Source organism: Camponotus vicinus, unplaced genomic scaffold (assembly GCF_025532165.1).
Source record: "Camponotus vicinus isolate PSW18456_S1 unplaced genomic scaffold, iyCamVici1.0 SCAF_3, whole genome shotgun sequence".
Lineage (NCBI taxonomy): Eukaryota > Metazoa > Arthropoda > Insecta > Hymenoptera > Formicidae > Camponotus > Camponotus vicinus.
The window spans coordinates 12,699,494-12,718,638 of record NW_028141967.1 but is presented as its reverse complement, the minus strand read 5'-3'; the positions used below and the strand labels follow the sequence as shown (position 1 = coordinate 12,718,638).

The 19,145-nt window shown below is 39.7% G+C and overlaps 1 protein-coding gene across 1 annotated transcript; it reads left to right on the top strand.

Annotated features, from left to right (window-relative positions):
- Positions 1-6,063: 6,063 nt before the first annotated feature.
- On the top strand, positions 6,064-18,677 carry LOC145969071 (uncharacterized). Its single transcript, XM_083094931.1, has 4 exons — positions 6,064-6,125; positions 14,452-14,642; positions 17,284-17,324; positions 18,285-18,677. Exons 1-4 carry the CDS (start codon positions 6,064-6,066, stop codon positions 18,675-18,677), a joined length of 687 nt encoding a protein of 228 aa, XP_082951057.1.
- The last annotated feature ends 468 nt before the right edge of the window (positions 18,678-19,145 follow it).

Genomic DNA, 19,145 nt, shown 5'->3' with positions numbered 1-19,145 from the left:
TGTGTTCAGTTGTGTTCCGAATTACGCATGAGACGCATAGATTGCATAAACGCATCAAACGCATCAACTGCCTCAAGTCGAGAGTAGAAGCAGTCTATGCGCTGGAAGGAGCGTAAGAATTCAGTACGGTTAGTACAATTTAGGGAATTCTCAGCGCTATCAAAGCGCTATCAATGCGCATTGATTAAATCGGAACGATTTTCTATGCAGTCTACGCGCTTCATGCGTAAATCGGAACGCACCCTATGTGATTGTACCTAGATCGTGTAAATATTCTTATTTCTGTTACATTTACATAACAGTTCCAAAGTATCGTGTGACTTTTTTTTTCTATAATCTGTGTCACCTGTGTTAGCAAAAGGCGCGAGAATAGACCGAGAAGTGAACGCGGCGCGAAAGAAAGAGAACGACAAGTCCCGATATATATATGTGTCTATGTACAGTCCTTTATTCTAATTCACAAATACAATTTTTAATATATTTACAGTTTCTTGACTAACGACGAAGAAAAGATCGAAAAATTCAAGCTGAATTTTGAATCCGCAAGCAACGGAGAAAATCGATTTATTCCGCGAGCGACGGAAAGAACGTTTTTAATATTCGAGAGCTAAATGATCGCGTCGGAGACTTTTCGACAAAAGGCTCAGTGCTCCGTGATCGCGTCGATTTATACTCAAGCCCTTCTCGAAAGATCCCGATTTTTCGTGAACTCGACGGTTACCGAGACAATGTTTAAATTGAGCGATCTAACGGGTTATTTGTTGTTGTTGGATCTTTCGAGAAGGGCGAGCGCTGTTTTCGGATATTCGCTGACAAAGCGATATCTCGCTATCGGCTGCCAGGGGCGCCGAACGAACGGCCGGGCCCTCGACTCTCCTTTTTAGTCGAGGGCCATTGCGAGAGTTTTAATTAATTTTTGATGTTTTTGAACAACCTGACTATAAAAAATAAAATTTATGTATATCGTTTTTTATCTATTTGCAAATAATTTTGATGATGAGATTTTTGCGAAATGACACTAACACAATACATAAATCGAATAATTTTCAATCATTATATAAATTATAATTTTTTTGATAATTATCCGATTCATGTCGTATTTAGTGCTATCTTGTATAATAATGTCTATCAATTATTTACAGACAGATAAAATGTTAAATATATATATATATATATATATATATATATATATACAGGGTGTTTCATTTTAATCCGACCAGTCGAATATCTCGAAAACCAAGCCCGGGAGAGAAAAATGTTTCAGACAAAAGTTTTATGGTTTCGAGGGGGCCATAAGATGGTATCATTGGTTTGACACTGAAGAGTCATTTGAAGGTCACGTGAAGGTCACTTCAATTTTTTTAAATGGAACACCCTATATATTTTTACACATTCTTGTAGCTTATCTCGAGAGCTTTCCAAAACACTATAATTAAGTACCTTTTCGTTAAGTACTTTTTGAGTTATGAGGCTTGAAATAATTTCTTAATTTTACATAAACCGTAAAATATCTTGTAAAATATTCATTTTTCGATTATCTTACCTTAATACTTTTACGTACAAAATAATGAGAGGAATCAATTGGTCTAAAGAAAACACATAGTTGTTTTGAAGAAAAAATATGGAATTGTTAATTGCAAATTACATATTTTTTCTTCAAAACAACTATGTGTTTTCTTCAGACCAATTGATTCCTCTCATTATTTTGTACGTAAAAGTATTAAGGTAAGATAATCGAAAAATGAATATTTTACAAGATATTTTACGGTTTATGTAAAATTAAGAAATTATTTCAAGCCTCATAACTCAAAAAGTAGTTAACGAAAAGGTACTTAATTATAGTGTTTTGGAAAGCTCTCGAGATAAGCTACACGAGTGTGCAAAAATATATAGGGTGTTCCATTTAAAAAAATTGAAGTGACCTTCACGTGACCTTCAAATGACTCTTCAGTGTCAAACCAATGATACCATCTTATGGCCCCCTCGAAACCATAAAACTTTTGTCTGAAACATTTTTCTCTAAAATGCTTTGTTTCCGAAATAATTGCGTGCGTTAATTAAAATGGCTCACCCTGTATATATATATATATATATATATATATATTTATGACTTAAAAAATATATTTTATATATATATTATTTTCTACAGTAAGATGATATATACAGGATATAAATACAATATCATATATATACATATACTCTTTATATATACAGGGTGACCCATTTTAACTTAGGCAGCCAAATAACTCGAAAAATAAGCAAGATAGAGAAAAATGTTTTAGACAAAAGTTGTATGGTTTCGAGGGGGCCATAAGATGGTATCATTGGTTTGACCTTGAAGAGTCATTTGAAGGTCACGTGAAGGTCACTTCAATTTTTTTAAATGGAACATCCTATATATTTTTGTACATTCTTGTAGCTCATCTCGAGAGCTTTCCAAAACACTATAATTAAGTACATTTTCGTTAAGTACTTTTTGAGTTATGAGGCTTGAAATAATTTCTTAATTTTACATAAACCGTAAAATATCTTGTAAAATATTCATTTTTCGATTACCTTACCTTAATAGTTTTATGTACAAAATAATGAGAGGAATCAATTGGTGTAAAGAAAACACATAGTTGTTTCGAAGAAAAAATATGTAATTTGCAATTAACAATTCCATATTTTTTCTTAAAAACAACTATGTGTTTTCTTTACACCAATTGATTCCTCTCATTATTTTGTACATAAAAGTATTAAGGTAAGATAATCGAAAAATGAATATTTTACAAGATATTTTACGGTTTATGTAAAATTAAGAAATTATTTCAAGCATCATAACTCAAAAAGTACTTAACGAAAATGTACTTAATTATAGTGTTTTGGAAAGCTCTCGAGATGAGCTACAAGAATGTACAAAAATATATAGGATGTTCCATTTAAAAAAATTGAAGTGACCTTCACGTGACCTTCAAATGACTCTTCAAGGTCAAACCAATGATACCATCTTATGGCCCCCTCGAAACCATACAACTTTTGTCTAAAACATTTTTCTCTATCTTGCTTATTTTTCGAGTTATTTGGCTGCCTAAGTTAAAATGGGTCACCCTGTATATATATATATTGTATATATATATATATATATATATATATATATATATATATATACAGGGTGTTTCATTTTAATCGCCCCAGGCAAATATCTCGAAAAATATGGAAATTATGAAAAAATGTTTCCAACAAAAGTTGTATGGTTTCGAGGGCGCCATAGGATAGTAACATTGGTTTGACCTTGAACAGTCATTTGAAGGTCACATAAAGGTCATCTTAAATTTCTTAAATGGAACCTACTATTTGTCATTGCATATTCTTGTAGCTTATCTCGAGAGCTTTCCAAAACACAATAATTAAGTACCTTTTCGTTAAGTACTTTTTGAGTTATGAGGCTTGAAATAATTTCTTAATTTTACATAAACCGTAAAATATCTTGTAAAATATTCATTTTTCGATTATCTTACCTTAATACTTTTGCGTACAAAATAATGAGAGGAATCAATTGGTGTAAAGAAAACACATTGTTGAAGAAAAAATATGTAATTTGCAATTAACAATTCCATATTTTTTCTTCAAAACAACTATGTGTTTTCTTTACACCAATTGATTCCTCTCATTATTTTGTACGTAAAAGTATTAAGATAAGATAATCGAAAAATAAATATTTTACAAGATATTTTTTACGGTTTATGTAAAATTAAGAAATTATTTCAAGCCTCATAACTCAAAAAGTACTTAACGAAAAGGTACTTAATTATAGTGTTTTGGAAAGCTCTCGAGATAAGCTACAAGAATGTGCAAAAATATATAGGGTGTTCCATTTAAAAAAATTGAAGTGACCTTCACGTGACCTTCAAATGACTCTTCAAGGTCAAACCAATGGTACCATCTTATGGCCCCCTCAAAACCATACAACTTTTGTCCGAAACATTTTTTCATAATTTCCATATTTTTCGAGATATTTGCCTGGGGCGATTAAAATGAAACACCCTGTATATATATGAATGAATGAATGAATTAGAAATTTATTCTTACCCTATGCGGGGTACAAGAGGACCACCGCTCCTCTCACAATAACCCTTATTCTCTTTTATAACGCCTCGCCGCACGCCACCGCCGCACGCCGCCGCCACATATCACACGCCGCCTACTGCTCTACTCTCCATCAACCAACTCTCATTCACTCTCTCTCTCTCCCTCTCACTCCCTCTCTCTCTCCCTCTCACACTCGTCCATCGTCCGTTCGTCCCCTGTCTCTCGTCCCCCCTCCTCCCATCCCTCCCTCCCTCTCCCCTCCTCCTCTATAATCTCTTCATCCACATTTCCCCCTTCCGTCTTCATCCAAAATCTCCAATACCCTCTCCCTACCCCCCTCCTCCCCTTCCCTCATACAAACCCCCACCATATGCTCCCACGTTTCCTCTGCCCATCCACATATCCTATACCTCCTACCTTCCTCCCCCTCCCAATATCTCCCTCCCCTCATCTCACTCCCCAATCTAAACCTCGCCACCCTTATCAGTCTTCCTTCTTTCCCCTTCTCCCTTAGGTACTTCGGTATCCCTAGAACTCTCACCTTCTTGTACCATCTATTCCATCTTGACCTCTGCACCCTCTCAAATCTCTCCTGTTGCTGCACCTCAATATCCCTTCTCTCTATTTCCTCTCTCCCTCCCCCTCCTTCCTCCCTCTGCCTCCTCACCCATTCCACTGACACCCCTCTCTCCCTATAAGAATCTCTCCTTTGCTTCTCTCATCTTGACTCCCCCTCCTCTCCCCTTCTCTTTATCTCCTTCCAGCATTTTCTCGCCCATTCTCTCCCTCCTCCCTTCTCCAGTTTTTCCTCATATCCCAACGCCCTCCTTCCTAACCTTGTCCTCATCTTTTCCCTTTTCCCCTCCTTCCTCACCATATACCCCGACGTCCTCCCATCTAACCCCATAACCCATCTCATATACCTTTCCTGCACCCTTTCAATCCTATCCCATTCCCTCCATCCCCAAACCTCCGCCCCGAACCATACTCCCAACCAGCCACTCAAAAATCTTCATTCTTCTTTCCCAATCACCTCCAAACCTCCTCTTCCCTATCCCCCACCCCCATCGCCTTCTTCACTCTCTCCTCTACCTGTGCTTCCTGCCCCCCACATTTTCTAAACCTGTATCCCAAGTATCCCACCTCCTTCAATGTCATATATATATATATATATATATATATATATATATATGTACACACATACATAATAATTTTAAAAATGTATTCTGTATATGTCATCTTACTATAGAAAATAATATATATATATATAATACATTTTTTAAAGTCATAAATATATATATATATGTAGTGCTGTCGTGTATCGCTCGCAAGAGGAGTTGGCGGAGTGTGAGGTCCACGCTAATAAATGTGTGATTATGTACAACTTATTTATTATTATGTACAAGGCACAACTTATTATTATATACAAGGATTTATGTTTGCTTTGTTTTGGTGTAGCCCTGAAAAGGGCCGTTTAATTTAGGCCATAAACGTTCCCGGTAGGTGATGGGTGGCCTCGCCCTGGTCGTTTTCAAGAGCCCCAGAGAGTTATTGCTCTTGTCACGTATCTTCTCAGTCTGAGTGGCTTGAGATCTACTGGTGGTTTCCCAGTCAGAGTCGGATTGGGTGCCTTGGTCGTTGGTGATCCTGCAGATTTGTGTTGCCCTGTGAACGCGGCTTGTTGCTAGAGTCTGCGTTCCCCTATTCTTCTTCCGTTGAGGCGAAGGTGGCAACGGTGATAACAATTCTGGAACAGCCCAAGGCCCCGTAGGTGATGTATACCGTCTGACTCGTATATCCCACGGCTGCAATAGCTGCCGAGGAGGTCTGGTCATGTGTGGAAGCTCTAAGTCGAGAGGGTGCGGCTTCCACGGCAAGAGTTGAAAAGAAACTCGCTTTGCTGGTGGTGCTTCCTCTCTCCACGGCGGTCTGATCGGCCCTGTTGATCGGGGCGTCGATAGTAGCCGTGGTATGCGGCTCCGCCGACTGTTAATGCTGCAAGACGGTAAGCCTCGCAAAAAGATTTTGAGGAGTCTACGACTCCTCTATCAAAAGTAAGAGTAAGCGGCTATGCGTCGTATTGAGCGAACACACTCTGACTGCTGCTGTGCCGTGACTCGATGGTCTGATGCTGCTGGCGGCCTTATATACCGCTCCTGCCGTTTCCTACTCACGAGAACGCGTTCGTGTAGTTTGCCGCCTGGCGGCGAGGCGCATAGCTCGTGGGAGAATCTCCGCATGTAGCGGCGATCTATGATAGCGCGTGCGGCGCGTAGCCTACTGGCAGGTGCTTGCCAGTGGTACGCTTGTGGCGTGTGATTAACCGCCACATATATGTATATAGTATATTTTTTAAAATCATAAATAAATTCAGTATTAAATTTCCCAATTCTATTTTATATATTTTATATTATATATATATTATATATATATACTTAAATTTAAAGGCAATAAGAGCTAAACGCGGATGGTAATGCGTAAGTTCAACGAGAAATAAGTTTTCGTTGAAACTTATTTGTGTGCACAGGGCACAAATTTTCTTGGTACGATATCAAGCAAATTTAAATAATTCTCAATTCGAGAATTTATTTAATTATTATCCCTCTTTCCCCCCTGTAATGTTGTAGGCGAGAAAAATATCGGGCCGAAAGTCGCTGAATTGGGAATCGAACCCGAGTCTTTCGCTTGCCGGGCGACTGCTCTTACCACTGAGCTATTCAGACCCTTCAACTCGATACTTCTCGGTCGCCTACAATTATATATTAAATTGAAGAATAACGCCATCTTCCGCCGGCGTGAAATTTAAATAACTATAAGAAATTAGGCTCTGTGTATTAAAACATAAACTTAAATTTAAAGGCAATAAGAGCTAAACGCGGATGGTAGTGCGTAAGTTCAACGAGAAATAAGTTTTCGTTGAAACTTATTTGTGTGCACAGGGCACAAATTTTCTTGGTACGATACCAAGCAAATTTAAATAATTCTCAATTCGAGAATTTATTTAATTATTATCCCTCTTTCCCCCCTGTAATGTTGTAAACGAAAACTTATTTCTCGTTGAACTTACGTACTACCATCCGCGTTTAGCTCTTATTGCCTTTAAATTTAAGTTTATGTTTTAATACACAGAACCTAATTTCTTATAGTTATTTAAATTTCACGCCGGCGGAAGATGGCGTTATTCTTCAATTTAATATATAATTGTAGGCGACCGAGAAGTATCGAGTTGAAGGGTCTGAATAGCTCAGTGGTAAGAGCAGTCGTCCGGCAAGCGAAAGACTCGGGTTCGATTCCCGATTCAGCGACTTTCGGCCCGATATTTTTCTCGCCTACAACATTACAGGGGGGAAAGAGGGATAATAATTAAATAAATTCTCGAATTGAGAATTATTTAAATTTGCTTGGTATCGTACCAAGAAAATTTGTGCCCTGTGCACACAAATAAGTTTCAACGAAAACTTATTTCTCGTTGAACTTACGCACTACCATCCGCGTTTAGCTCTTATTGCCTTTAAATTTAAGTTTATGTTTTAATACACAGAGCCTAATTTCTTATAGTTATTTATATATATATATATATATATATATATATATATATATATATATAGTGACGTTGCCGTCCCAACGCGCGTCCATCCGCCCCGGAAATCTTGACGGCGCGCGGCCGCGCCAGAAAGAGATTGCAAGAGCCATATCGAAATTTCCGGAGAGACGGGCTATTGTTATAATTTTGCATCATTACTAATTCTTTTTTTTTGTATTATTTTGTACATCGGGCAACCCGCCGGAGAACATCTTGAAGAAAAACAAGAGGAATCTTCTGCGACAACCGATACGACATTTCCGGCCTCCGATTCGAGAGCAGAGATAGTGCCCGAGGATCAGGACAGAGCCGAGTCGCGGGTGGAATTCGCCCCCGCGAAAAGAAGATGAACAGCGGAAAACTAAACGGCTGTCAAGGACCGGAATCGCAGGACCCGGTCGGCGCTATCCTCCGAGGACGGAGGACGAACGTTCGGCATAAAAGAAGACCGCTGACAGCAGGGTCGCTGAAATTCTGATTTTCGAATTATCGGGGCCATCACGGGCCCCGATACAGCGTTGTCGCGGGGCGCATTAATATCTCGCGTGTCGCGGCGCTATTGGCCGCGAATACGCGCACCCTTGCGCGCAGGATTGACGCCGCTATCGACCCTGGATCGCGAGATCCAGGGAGACACTCTAGTGCGGGCGCTCGTTGAAAACGATCGCTTCATATAGTCGGTTCTTCGTTGTCGTTTTGTGTGTCGCGGCCGAAATCAGGGCGATAGGACGAGCCGAGGATCATCCCCTGGCCACGGGAAAAAGTATCGGTGAGGTTGCCCATCGCATAATTGTAAGCCACGCACGCGATTCCGTCCGCGGACCGGCCGCTCTGTCGCCGTCGCCATTTTCGTGTGTCTTGTTGTCGCTCGGTCTTTGTACCGAGCTTTCAATCTTCGTGTATTTCGGGCGACCGGAGACGAGCGACCGAGGCATCAAGGACGATCGTAACGTCGGCCGTAGTCGATAAGGAACCGTTCGTCTCTCTCCGGGATTCGGGGTGTTGTAAAACACGTAGCGACCGGCTCTCGTATATCGACCACGTGCGTGGTAAATCGCGGGAGATTGCGTTCGCTTTCCGTGCGGTCGAAAATAATTGTCGAAGCCGCGTAAGGCATCCCCGCAATCGATCTTCGTGCGACTTTCGTTATTAATTAGCGTGTATGTGAGTGTATGACCGTGTGCGTATCGTGACGTTGCGAATGTCGTGCTGTCCTTGTCGCGCTCATTACGTGTATGATTTGCGCTTATTTCGAGATATTTGCCGTGCGTGTGAATGTGTCGCGGTGTGCGATAAATTACGATAAATTAAGAAATTGCTGAAATTCGAGGGCTTCGCGTAAGTAAACAGCGTCACGCCGAAAGGCAAGTAAGCGACATCCGACGACTGTCGATTATCGATTGTATCGAGCGCGCCCGTCGCAAGCGAGATCGTCCGTCTCCGCAAATTGTTTAATTGCTCTCGCTCAATTATTAAGCCTCTTTTAGAACAGGTGGCCGTCGATTAACAGAGCGAGGGAAAGAATAAAAGAAAAAGAAATCTGTAAAATGAGACGGCGATGAGAGTGTTAAAATTTCCGCTTCGTTTTCGAAACGCCGTTCGGCCTCGCAAAGTCTCGCCATAAAAATGGGCTAGAAGAACTATTAAAATCAGCGCTTTCTTATAGTCTCGATTTCATATTGTTATTATTATCACCGCTATTGAAGACTACTCGGTTCTATATTCCGTTATTTCAAAATTTCGAAGTTACGTTAACATCTGTTATATTTCGCTATTTTAAATTTGCTAATTTATGTTATTATTATTTCTCTTTTGAATTCGTTATTTCTTTTACTTTATATTCTTTTTTTCATATTTCTTTTCTTGAATAAATTTGTTATATTTTCTTTTATATTAAGCTCGCGTAATTTATTTGAATGTTCGCGTTTCATGATTGTTAAAGTCCGTTGTGCCTGTCAATTTTCGTAATTCCCGAAAGCCTCGCATAAAATAATTTAATATTCTTTTTAACAGACCCTGCCCCTTTATCGTTAGGTGAGCTAGTCGGCCCGTGGCGAATCAGACAAGCTTTTTCTTGCGTTATTCTGGTGTTTAGCGAACTGATACGTGAAAGACCGTATCTGGCGCCCAACTTCGAGATCTCGAGACGGCCTTCGCTTCGCCGCGGCTCGCGCGAGAACATCCTCCATCTTAGTTCCTCCAAGCGCGAGTATCTCTATCCTTGTGTTTTTGACGACGTTTTCGCTCCCCCTTTAGCATCCTTCTCTCTAACACCTCGAGGAGGAATTGTATATAAAATTAACAATTTTGAGAAACGTCGCAATATATATATCAAAAGGCTGTAAAAGAAGTGAACAGCTGTGCCTCTCGTCTTCATTGTCGGTTTGGTATGAAGAAGACAGAAAACAAAATATATCTGTCCTCCTCTATACTGAAGCGCCGAGCTATATACAATTTTTGATAGCTGCGTTATTCCACGCAATTGCATGTTGCCAGCGTCTCGAAACTGGCAACGCTGTTGTCTGTTGCCAGCGTCTCGAAAGTGGCAACACTGTTGTCTGTTTCCAGCGTCTCGTTACTGGGATCGTCAGTTGTCGTCGAGCCACGTCGAACTGTGCGTCGAACCACCGAACGTAGTACAACGATGGGAAGACGTATTTTATTTTATATAAATTATTTAGAAATAACAAGTTGAGAGATATGTAAGTCGTAGAGATTACGTTGTATAAATTATAATGATATAATATATAATCTCTTTTGCTTTTTTCGTTCTCGTATCTTTTTTAGGTTATGAGCACGCATGCATGCGATACAACAATTTACGTATGTAGTAGACGTAAGTACGTGCTACAATCGAAAGTAACGATTGTAGCACGTTTCTACGACATACGTCCAAATCTTGTGCATTACTTACATCTATGATTTACGTAAATTGTTGCATCGCATGTGTTCATAACCTAAGAAAGAAAATGTTCTCATACCCTTGCAACGGCGGAGCCGTTACTAGAGCGAACTACGAACCCACGCTCGCGCCAAGTTGGCGCCGCCGATTGAGCACCTCGACCGAGCCGCGGATTAAGAGCCGCCGAATGAGAGTCGCGGCCTACCCCACTTCAACACGCATGACCGTGTCGGGGTATAGCGTGGGGGGTAACCAGCCGGGTATACAGGGTGATTCTAAATAACTTTATGCTTTTGCAAAAACATAATCTTGACCGAATTCTAAGACGATTTTTCCTTTGGCAAAATTTCGTCCGAAGCTTAGTTTTTGAATTATTAAAGGAAGTAGTTAACGTATGACGGGTCGAATACAAGAGGCAGGCAAGGGTGACGCGATTCACCGTCAGACGCGGGTGCTTACGCGGGGCGCCTGCTGCGATCAGCTGGTCGCTATACACATACAGACACACATGCGAACACATACATTCTCTCTCTGCCTGTCTGTCTGTCTGTCTCTTTCTCTCTCTCTCTCTCTCTCCCCCCCCTCTCTCGCTCATTCGCCCACTCACCTGTTTTTTTTTTTTTTTTTTTTACGAGAGAGGGGAAAATGCATTTTATGCATACCCACCGGTCGATCCAGTGAGTTATGTGGGACTCGAGTACCAAGTCGAATTACCAACTCGGTACTCCCTACCCACTAAAAACCCCTCTCTTTTCACGAATTTCCTTTGACACACTGTCCCTCTGACTTCCCGAGATCTGTTTTCACATAACGTCAAAAAATAGTTATTATTACCTTGTTCGATGACTTTTGATGTATTGCTGTAATTGCTTGAAGGAGAAATGAATTTTCCGATAGATCGTACGTTCTCAAATTTAACGTAGATATCACGTTGCAAAAGACAAGAAATCCACACTAAATTATTAACTGACAGTTTTTCTCCTTTCATGAACTGTATTCTTTTATAAACTTTAACGTAATCACATTTATTTACTCACTCGATGAGACGAGAAATTTACTAATGACTCTCACTAATCACTATTAATCACTGTCGAATAATAACTGTTGGCGATTAAAAATCACTCGATGAAAGAAACACGCGCGGACACGTTACTACACGACGCGACGACGCGACAATGCGACGATAATTACTCGGCGACTGCAAGCAGTTTTTTGTCATGGTAGGTTGCGGTAGGTTAAGGTACTACTGGCGCAATCGAACGCGATCATGTGTTCCATTGAAGAATGCGGTAAACATAATAAACATTTAACATATTAATATTATTATTATCATGAATGTGTGTGATATCCATACATCGTATGATATCTATTTAAAAATTAATTAGATTAAATAAGTGTTTTTAAAATATGTATTACTTTTACTATTATCTTAAATAAATATTTAATATTAATATTTTGTATGATAATAGTAAAAGTAATAAATATTTTAAAAACACTTATTTAATCTAATTTATTTTTAAATAGATATCATACGATGTATGGATATCACACACATTCATGATAATAATAATATTAATATGTTAAATGTTTATTATGTTTACCGCATTCTTCAATGGAACATATGATCGCGTTCGATTGCGCCAGTAGTACCTTAACCTACCGCAACCTACCATGACAAAAAACTGCTTGCAGTCGCCGAGTAATTATCGTCGCATTGTCGCGTCGTCGCGTCGTGTAGTAACGTGTCCGCGCGTGTTTCTTTCATCGAGTGATTTTTAATCGCCAACAGTTATTATTCGACAGTGATTAATAGTGATTAGTGAGAGTCATTAGTAAATTTCTCGTCTCATCGAGTGAGTAAATAAATGTGATTACGTTAAAGTTTATAAAAGAATACAGTTCATGAAAGGAGAAAAACTTTCAGTTAATAATTTAGTGTGGATTTCTTGTCTTTTGCAACGTGATATCTACGTTAAATTTGAGAACGTACGATCTATCGGAAAATTCATTTCTCCTTCAAGCAATTACAGCAATACATCAAAAGTCATCGAACAAGGTAATAATAACTATTTTTTGACGTTATGTGAAAACAGATCTCGGGAAGTCAGAGGGACAGTGTGTCAAAGGAAATTCGTGAAAAGAGAGGGGTTTTTAGTGGGTAGGGAGTACCGAGTTGGTAATTCGACTTGGTACTCGAGTCCCACATAACTCATTGGATCGACCGGTGGGTATGCATAAAATGCATTTTCCCCTCTCTCGTAAAAAAAAAAAAAAAAAAAAAAAAACAGGTGAGTGGGCGAATGAGCGAGAGAGGGGGGGGGGAGAGAGAGAGAGAGAGAGAAAGAGACAGACAGGCAGACAGGCAGAGAGAGAATGTATGTGTTCGCATGTGTGTCTGTATGTGTATAGCGACCAGCTGATCGCAGCAGGCGCCCCGCGTAAGCACCCGCGTCTGACGGTGAATCGCGTCACCCTTGCCTGCCTCTTGTATTCTACCCGTCATATGTTAACTACTTCCTTTAATAATTCAAAAACTAAGCTTCGGACGAAATTTTGCCAAAGGAAAAATCGTCTTAGAATTCGGTCAAGATTATGTTTTTGCAAAAGCATAAAGTTATTTAGAATCACCCTGTATAAGGCGGTCGCTCCGGCAGATCGAGACTTATTCCTGTCCCGACTCTCGGGACGCTCAAAGCCACAGGGCGCACTCTGGGCATTCGAAGCTTACCGAGCTCCTATCCTTGCTCTGGTCCAGAGCACGGTCGCTACCGTGCCCGGTCGGGTGCACTCGACAACCAGAAGCATCCCGTCGAGCCACGGACAATCCGGTCCAGGGTACGGGCGCTCTCGTACTCGGTCGGTTGCAACCGACGTCCGGAACTGTCGGGCTCATCCTCGAAGATCGAACAGCCGTTTTCACGGCTCCTGGACGACAGCCGCTTCCCCGACTCCCGGATGATAGCCGTTTTCACGGCTCCTGGACGACAATCGTTTTCACGGCTCCTGGACGACAGCCGTTTTCACGGCTCCTGGACGACAATCGTTTCCACGGCTCCTGGACGACAGCCGCTTCCCCGGCTCCCGGACGACAGCCGTTTTTACGGCTCCTAGACGACAATCGTTTTCACGGCTCCTGGACGACAGCCGTTTTCACGGCTCCTGGACGACAATCGTTTCCACGGCTCCTGGACGACAGCCGCTTCCCCGGCTCCCGGACGACAGCCGTTTTCACGGCTCCTGGACGACAATCGTTTTCACGGCTCCTGGACGACAGCCGTTTTCACAGCTCTTGGAACAACAGCCATTTTCACGGCTCCTGGAACGAATAAAGAACAACTGCCTTCACGATCTCCCTTCCTAGTCGTATTTCTTACCTGCCAGCGGTATCCGCGGTCTTCGACCAAACCGACCGTTTCTTTGGCCTCGCGTCACTAGATTAAGGTTTGTGTTCGTAAGTAAGTTGCGCCCGTTTCGCGTCGTGTAGCACGCGATCGCTCTGTACATATCCTGTGTTACTAGTTAAGGATTGTGTTCGTAAACTCGTCGCGTCCGATCCGCGTACACATCTTATATTCGTCGCGAGAAATCAGTGTCTGACACGAACTGTACGCGACCAGCGCGTGAAGATCTTGCGTCCGCATTACTAGTTGTACGCGTCCTGTTAGCAATACACCTGTTTGTAAAACTTAGTTTAAGAATTACGGAATAAAGAGCTTATATCGTAATTAACACGTGTAGTTCTGCGAGCCTGAGCCTCCCCTTCTCCCAAACCCTGACTCCGGCGAGCCGATCCGCGGCGTCAGGAAAGGTGCTCCGTTACACCCTCATTCTGTTATATAAGAAAAACATTGCATATTTGTAGCACGAAGTGAGGGCAGTAAGCCAATGGTAACAGCGGCGACAACGACGACGACGACGACGATGCCAACGGCGATGACGACGAGAACGGCTGCGACGAGGATGGCAGCGACGATGATGGCAGCGACGAGGACGGTAGCGACAGTGACGTCGGCATCGTTGTCGTCGCAGCCATTGGTCCACGACAACAAGACAAGCACGATAAGAGGACGAGAAAACGTAAAACAAGTAAGTTTTTTTATTTATGGCGGAAAAAGTGTGCATATGTAAAAAACATACATATACATATATATATATATATATATATATATATATATGTATATAGATTTTGCAGAGATTTTACGTAACTACATACACACATATAAACATATACTAACGTCTAGTTTGTAATATTATTATTATTTGCATTTCACCTTTAATTTTATGTGTGATATGCAAATGGTATAATATAAGTACGCATCAATTACTACACATGTGCATACATACACATATACATATGTAGATATATATATGTATGTATGTGTATAGTAATTGATGCATTGTTCAATATATTATATCATCTTCAAATCACAGCCCAGGAAAAAAAGTCCATGTCTATTTATATAAAAAAAAGTAAAATTATATACAGTCTTATATGATTATATATAATATCACATATGATTTTATCAGAGCATACGTTTTTGTATATGCTTAGATATGATGTCCATCTCTGACCATTTCTGATCATAAAAAATGATATTAGATACCTCACGTCATTTTGTACAATCAGACATAGTCAGATAATGATATCATATCTAAGCATGTATAAAACCAAAGCAAAAATTAGTTTCATGTATGCTTTGATATAAATCATATATGATATTATATACAGGGTGACCCATTTTAACTTAGGCAGCCAAATAACTCGAAAAATAAGCAAGATAGAGAAAAATGTTTTAGACAAAAGTTGTATGGTTTCGAGGGGGCCATAAGATGGTATCATTGGTTTGACCTTGAAGAGTCATTTGAAGGTCACGTGAAGGTCACTTCAATTTTTTTAAATGGAATATCCTATATATTTTGGACATTCTTGTAGCTCATCTCGAGAGCTTTCCAAAACACTATAATTAAGTACATTTTCGTTAAGTACTTTTTGAGTTATGAGGCTTGAAATAATTTCTTAATTTTACATAAACCGTAAAATATCTTGTAAAATATTCATTTTTCGATTACCTTACCTTAATAGTTTTATGTACAAAATAATGAGAGGAATCAATTGGTGTAAAGAAAACACATAGTTGTTTCGAAGAAAAAATATGTAATTTGCAATTAACAATTCCATATTTTTTCTTAAAAACAACTATGTGTTTTCTTTACACCAATTGATTCCTCTCATTATTTTGTACATAAAAGTATTAAGGTAAGATAATCGAAAAATGAATATTTTACAAGATATTTTACGGTTTATGTAAAATTAAGAAATTATTTCAAGCATCATAACTCAAAAAGTACTTAACGGAAAGGTACTTAATTATAGTGTTTTGGAAAGCTCTCGAAATAAGCTACAAGAATGTACAAAAATATATAGGGTATTCCATTTAAAAAAATTGAAGTGACCTTCACGTGACCTTCAAATGACTCTTCAAGGTCAAACCAATGATACCATCTTATGGCCCCCTCGAAACCATACAACTTTTGTCTAAAACATTTTTCTCTATCTTGCTTATTTTTCGAGTTATTTGGCTGCCTAAGTTAAAATGGGTCACCCTGTATAATCATTTAAGATTATATATGATTTTACCTTTTTTTATATAGACAAATATAATTTTTCCTATAAATTATATCTTGCATTATATATTTAATTAATTATTATGCAGCATTTAAAACCAACAGTTATATTTATATTATTATAGAAGCAGCTAAGTGGTACTAGTGGTAGCTAGTGCCCGACAAAAACAATTACGTCACATCCTCGTCGAATCCACGTATTTTACGTGGCTTACGTGGATGCAGATTTATCCACGAATTATCTACGTGGATACAACTTTCTTTTTTCATTATTACATCGAGGTACTTTATTCTCGAAATATCAATGTAGATTTCATGTGGATATTTCTATTGAAATTATGATTAATCATTCAACGACTCGGTAATATTATAATGTTAAAAGATATTTTATTAAAATTTTTCAATTGTAATTTTGTATCTGATATTTGGCAAAACATAATTACATATTGACAAAATCCATATATGGCCAATTTTATATGGACTTTTTTTCCCGGGAGGTGAATTGCAAATAATAATAATATAATAAAACTAGACGTCAGTATATGTGTAAATGTTGTGTATGTATATGTGTAATATGTATGTATGTATGTATGTATGTATGTATGTGTGTGTATGTATGTGTGTGTGTGTGTGTGTGCGCGCGCGCGCGCGTGCGCGTATGCATGTATGTATGTGCGTGTGTGCGTATGTATGTGCGTATGTATGTATGTATGTATGTGCGTATGTACGTATGTACGTATTACATGGTTTGATAAGTCCGTAGCCTCACATAGAGATGGCGTGACTATCTCAAAATGTTTATGTTTATGCAGTAGTACCAACCTTAACTAGCTTTCAGTCAAAATTTCATGACATTTCGTCGATTGGTTCACAAGTTACAGCCATTAGAGTAAAGTTACTTTTGCTATTTGAGAAAAAGTGGATTCCAAAGAATTTCGCGTTCTAATTAAACATTGTTTTTTGATGGGAAAAAACACTGTCCAATCCAAGGAATGGCTTGATAAACGTTATAGCACATCTTCTCCATCGTATCCAACAGTAAAGAAGTAGTATGCCGAATTTAAACGTGATCGTACATGCACCGATGATGCTGAACGTTCAGGACGTCCAAATGAGGCAGTCACTGAAGAAAACATCAAAAAAGTCCATCGTATTGTTTTGGATGATCGAAGAGTTAAAGTGAGGGAGATAGCTGACATCGTAAAGATATCAATAGAACGCGTGCACCATATTTTACATGAACATTTGGGTATGAAAAAGCTGTCTGCGCGAAGGGAGCCGCGTTCACTAACAATTGATCAGAAACAGCAGCGTGTTGATGATTCACAGCGTGCTTTGGCGTTGTTTCAGCGTAATCCAACGGAATTTTTGCGTCGATTCGTGACAATTGATAAAACATGGATCCATTACTACAACACCTGAGTCCAATAGACAGTCTGCAGAGTGGTTGCAAGCGGGTGAAAGTCGACCGAAACGCCCAAAGACCCAACGTATGGCCAGTGTTTTTTGGGATGCGCATGGCATAATATTCATCGACTATCTGGAAAAAGGGAAGACAATAACTGGCGACTACTATGTTACATTATTGGACAAATTGGACGAAGAAATCAAGAAAAAACGACCACATTTGAAGAAGAAAAAAATCTTGTTTCATTACGACAACGCACCGGCGCACTCATCCGTAAAAGCGGTGGTGAAATTGGATTCTTTGGGCTACGAATTGCTTCCTCACCCACCGTATTCTCCAGATCTGGCCCCCAGCGACTATTATTTGTTTCCTAATTTGAAAAGATGGCTCCAGGGAAAAAGATTTCACACCAATGAGGCGGTCATATTGGAAACGGAAGCCTATTTTGCAGGGTTTGAGAAATCGTATTATTCCAAAGGTATCAAAATGTTAGAGGACCGTTGGAAGAAGTGCATTTTGCTTCAAGGAGGTTATGTTGAAGAATAAAAATGATTTCACGTGTAAAAAATGGTTTTTTCATTGCAAGGCTACGGACTTATCAAACCATGTAGTATGTACGTATGTATGCAAAAATTTTAATATATTATATTTTTACTATATTATAATTTTATTAAGTGTTATAATTATTTTTGCAGCGCATAAATGAAGCAGTTAAGCGGGCGGTTAATAGGGAACGGCGTAAAAACAAGAAACATTTTTATGTCCCATCTGTTTCCGTCCCCGCACCGCCCGCAAGTGGATACATATCCGTACCATCCGCAAGTGGATACGTCCCCGCACCGCCCGCAAGTGGATACGTCTCCGCACCGCTTGCAAGTGGATACATCCCTGCACCACCCACAAGTGGATACGTCTCCGCACCGCCTGCAAGTGGATATGTCGCCGCACCACCCGCAAGTGGATACGTCCCCGCATCGTCCGCAAGTGGATATATCCCCGCACCACCCGCAAGTGGATACTTTCCCGCACCGCCCGCAAGTGGATACGTCCCCGCACCAGTATATATGCCTTATCTTCCTCGCTATTAAAAAAAGGTAAACAAATTTTTTTAAATGAATTCAGAAAAAATCCCGACAGTACCTTGTAAGTGTAAGAACAAATAATTATTTTTTTTCTTTTTTTGGGCCAAAATAAATCACAATATCTGTTTTTGAAATTTACAGATTTAGAGACCATCCTGACGTCGCATGGAAAGATGTTGTCTGGTGGAGTCATATAAGGCATCCTAATTATTTGGGTGACATAATGCAATGGTCTATTGCAATTATTATGAGTTACATTAGGTCTGTTCGTTTTGACTGAACTGACTGCACTAGTTCAGAGTTTATCTTTTTCCTTCTAATGTCGAACAAAAAAGATATCCTCTGAACTAGTGCAGCCAGTTCAATCAAAACGAACAGACCTATTATATCGAGACCTATTATATTACGCGGCGATTTGCTGTACACATGGGCGTCCGTAGGATTTTTTCATTTTTAATATTTGTGATATTTATT

Excerpts from the sequence above, each read along its gene's own strand:
- LOC145969071 (XM_083094931.1), top strand. The coding sequence starts at position 6,064 with ATGCTGCAAGACGGTAAGCCTCGCAAAAAGATTTTGAGGAGTCTACGA. Across the intron at positions 6,126-14,451 it reads CTACGACTCCTCTATCAAAA|CGGCGACAACGACGACGACG; the intron begins GTAAGAGTAAGC and ends CAATGGTAACAG. Across the intron at positions 14,643-17,283 it reads GACGAGAAAACGTAAAACAA|GACGTCCAAATGAGGCAGTC; the intron begins GTAAGTTTTTTT and ends CTGAACGTTCAG.